This window comes from Rhagoletis pomonella, unplaced genomic scaffold, assembly GCF_013731165.1.
Source record: "Rhagoletis pomonella isolate Grant_MI unplaced genomic scaffold, Rhpom_1.0 Rhpom_scaffold_11280, whole genome shotgun sequence".
In the NCBI taxonomy this organism is placed as follows: Eukaryota; Metazoa; Arthropoda; class Insecta; order Diptera; family Tephritidae; genus Rhagoletis; species Rhagoletis pomonella.
In genome coordinates this window covers 1-2,745 of record NW_023469808.1, presented here as the reverse complement: position 1 = coordinate 2,745, position 2,745 = coordinate 1, and the positions used below count along the sequence as shown (strand labels likewise).

Here is a 2,745-nt window from a genome sequence, read left to right as displayed (position 1 = left end):
CCCGACAGTGACAGTCTTTAATTCATATAGACTTACAGGTTCGTTCGGGTTTGTACGATAAACTATTCGCTGGTATTTGGTATGGTTGTTATTCACCCAAATTTGGCGGTACATCTTCTCGATGTCGCTATTAAAAACGTACCTATATAATCTCCAGCGGAGTATTAATATTGGAAGATCTGCTTGGAGTACTGGACCTGGGTAAAGTACGTCATTTAAACTCTTACCATTAGCCGTCTGGCTTGAGGCATTAAAGACGACCCGAACTTTCGTAGAGGTGCTTTCCGCCTTTATCACAGCGTGATGGGGTAGAAAGTAGTTATCGGAAGAGTCTGCTGAAATGCTGCCATTTATTCTGGACATGTGTCCCAGTGATTCATATTCTGTTAGTACCCTATTATACTCCTTTTACAGGACGGGATCCTTTGTAAGCCGTGTCTCATTCCGGAAGAACTGAGAGCATGCTTTTTTAAGAGAGGGGCCTAGGCAAATGTTTGCTGGAAATTCCTTCCTAAATGGTAGCGAGACTACATATTTTCCATATGGGTTTCTCTCAGTCGTTTTCCGATAAAGCTCTTCACAATACTTGTCGTCTTCGTTTAAATTTTTGTTTTTCGGTATATCTTCTAGTTCCCAGAAAGCTGTTAGTTGTTTATCCAAGGCAACTTCGCTATGATAAGAAACTATGTTGTTTGTTGGATTTGGTGCTTCTGTGCAACCGGTTAAAATCCAACCGAACACGGTTTCTTGGGCAAGAAGTGTACTGAGAACATTTTTCTTCAAGCCGCACAAAATAATTTGGGGATAAATGTCTCCGCCAAGTACTAGGTCTACTTCTTCGTTAACGTAGAACCTTTTATCTGCTAAAATCAAATCTGGAAATGCCTGCATAGTCATAGCGCTGATATGGCAGGATGGAAGATTTCCAGTTAATTTTGTCAGCACGAGCACTGTTGCATGTAGGCTAAACAGTAGGTCAACAGGGGACCGTAGTTCTATGTTGCATGCCTCCTTGACCTGAGCAGAAGTTGAATTCGTGATGCCTGAAACTTTGGCATACATATTCTTAGATGGCAGGTTGATTCTGCGTTTGAGTCGTTCTGTTATAAAGGAACACTCAGAACCAGAATCAATGAGTGCTCGTGCTGAAAAATCTGTACCATTGAGATGTATATTTACACGAGCCGTTCCTAAAAGTACACCTGAGTTCATATTTACATAATTAGACTTAACGTTTTTGCTTTTACCGGAGTTAGTTTTATTGAAGTTACGCCTTGCTGCAGCTTGTTTCGAGGTTGAGGCAACATCTTTGGCAGAGCTCGGTGGCGTTTGAGGCAGTGTTGCCTTTGGCGGAATTGTCTGGGTGTGAAGGAGCGAATGATGTCGCGAGTGACACGTGCCGCAATTGAAAGGGCTTGTGCATCTTGATACAGTATGTCCAGAACTCAGACAATTCAGGCAAGCATTGTTGCTCTTTAAAAACTCTATCCTTTCAGTTGGCGTTAGCTTTAGGAAATGGGAACAGCGGCGTAATTTGTGTTCATTTGTTTGGCACATTTTACATGTGTACTTGGTTACGTTTGTTTGGAACGCGCCAAGTCTTTTTGTGGGGGCTTCTGAGGGATGTCTGGTGTTTTGCGGCTTTGACGCTTTTACAGACTTTGTGCCTTTTATGCCTGACATGGTTTCCAAGGTTTGAAACCTATTCGATAGGAACTTGTCCAAGTCTTCCCACTTTGGTAAATCTTTCTTATGGTCTATGGTTTGTTCCCATAGAGCCAGCGTACAGTCGGGAAGTTTAGTTGAGCAAAGATATACAATAATTGCATCCCAATTCGATATGTCAATGTTGTGGCTCTTGAGGGCTGATAAGCAATTATTTATATCGCGCTGCAACTTCTTCAGTGAGCTACCACACTCACTATCTATAGAAATTAGATTAAAAAGAATTTTTAGTTGCTTATTTATGATACGCTTATTTTCATAACTCTCACACAGGTTATTCCAGGCCGTTTGAAAACCTTCATTGGTGAGTGGACATTTTCTTACTATGTCTTTGGCTTCCCCTTGAGTCTTCTGATTCAGGTGAAATAGTTTCTCAACAGGGGTGAGTCGCTTGTTGAGGATGTATATGGCTGTGAACATGTCACGGAACGCTGGCCATGACAGATAGTCGCCCTTGAACACATCTGTGTCACACGGAGGGAGGTGAATATTGTGTTCACGAACCGACTGATCTTGTACATCCTTCTCTGCGTTTACAAGCGTGTCAGACTGACTAGCCATTGCCGACATGCATTTGACATAGCTGGAAAACGAGCCCTTATGTTTCCGTCTAATTGCTTTAATGTCATCTTTAGAAATTCCTTCATTATTTATGATCGCGTCATAAGCTACTTTGGTCTTTTCCCACAAAGCCTTTAGTTCGTCTTGCTGTATTGCAAGGCCGTGTTTGTTTTGCTCTGCGGCTGGTGTGCTACTGTAATCTGATTCAAATTCGATTACAGATTCTGCCAAACGAATAAAGGTTTCCATTGCGGTAATTGATCTTCAGATTACTCTTTACGAATTAAAATTTGTTGTAGTTTTCGAAAGAAGTATGTTCACTATAAGTAGGAATAGTAGTTCACTATAAGTAGTATTTTTTCAGAAAAGTGATAAGCATATGTATGTATATATATGTGTATGTGCTACTCGCCACCCAACACTGCCGACGAAGGTATATATATATATGTATGTATATAT

The 2,745-nt window shown here is 41.1% G+C and overlaps 1 protein-coding gene across 1 annotated transcript; it reads right to left on the bottom strand.

The window, feature by feature from the left end:
- Nucleotides 1-586: 586 nt before the first annotated feature.
- LOC118756640 lies at nucleotides 587-2,535 on the bottom strand (the record flags this gene model as incomplete). Its single annotated transcript, XM_036491396.1, has 1 exon — nucleotides 587-2,535. A coding segment is annotated over exon 1 (1,949 nt), but the record flags the coding sequence as incomplete, so codon positions are not given.
- Between the last annotated feature and the right edge of the window lie 210 nt (nucleotides 2,536-2,745).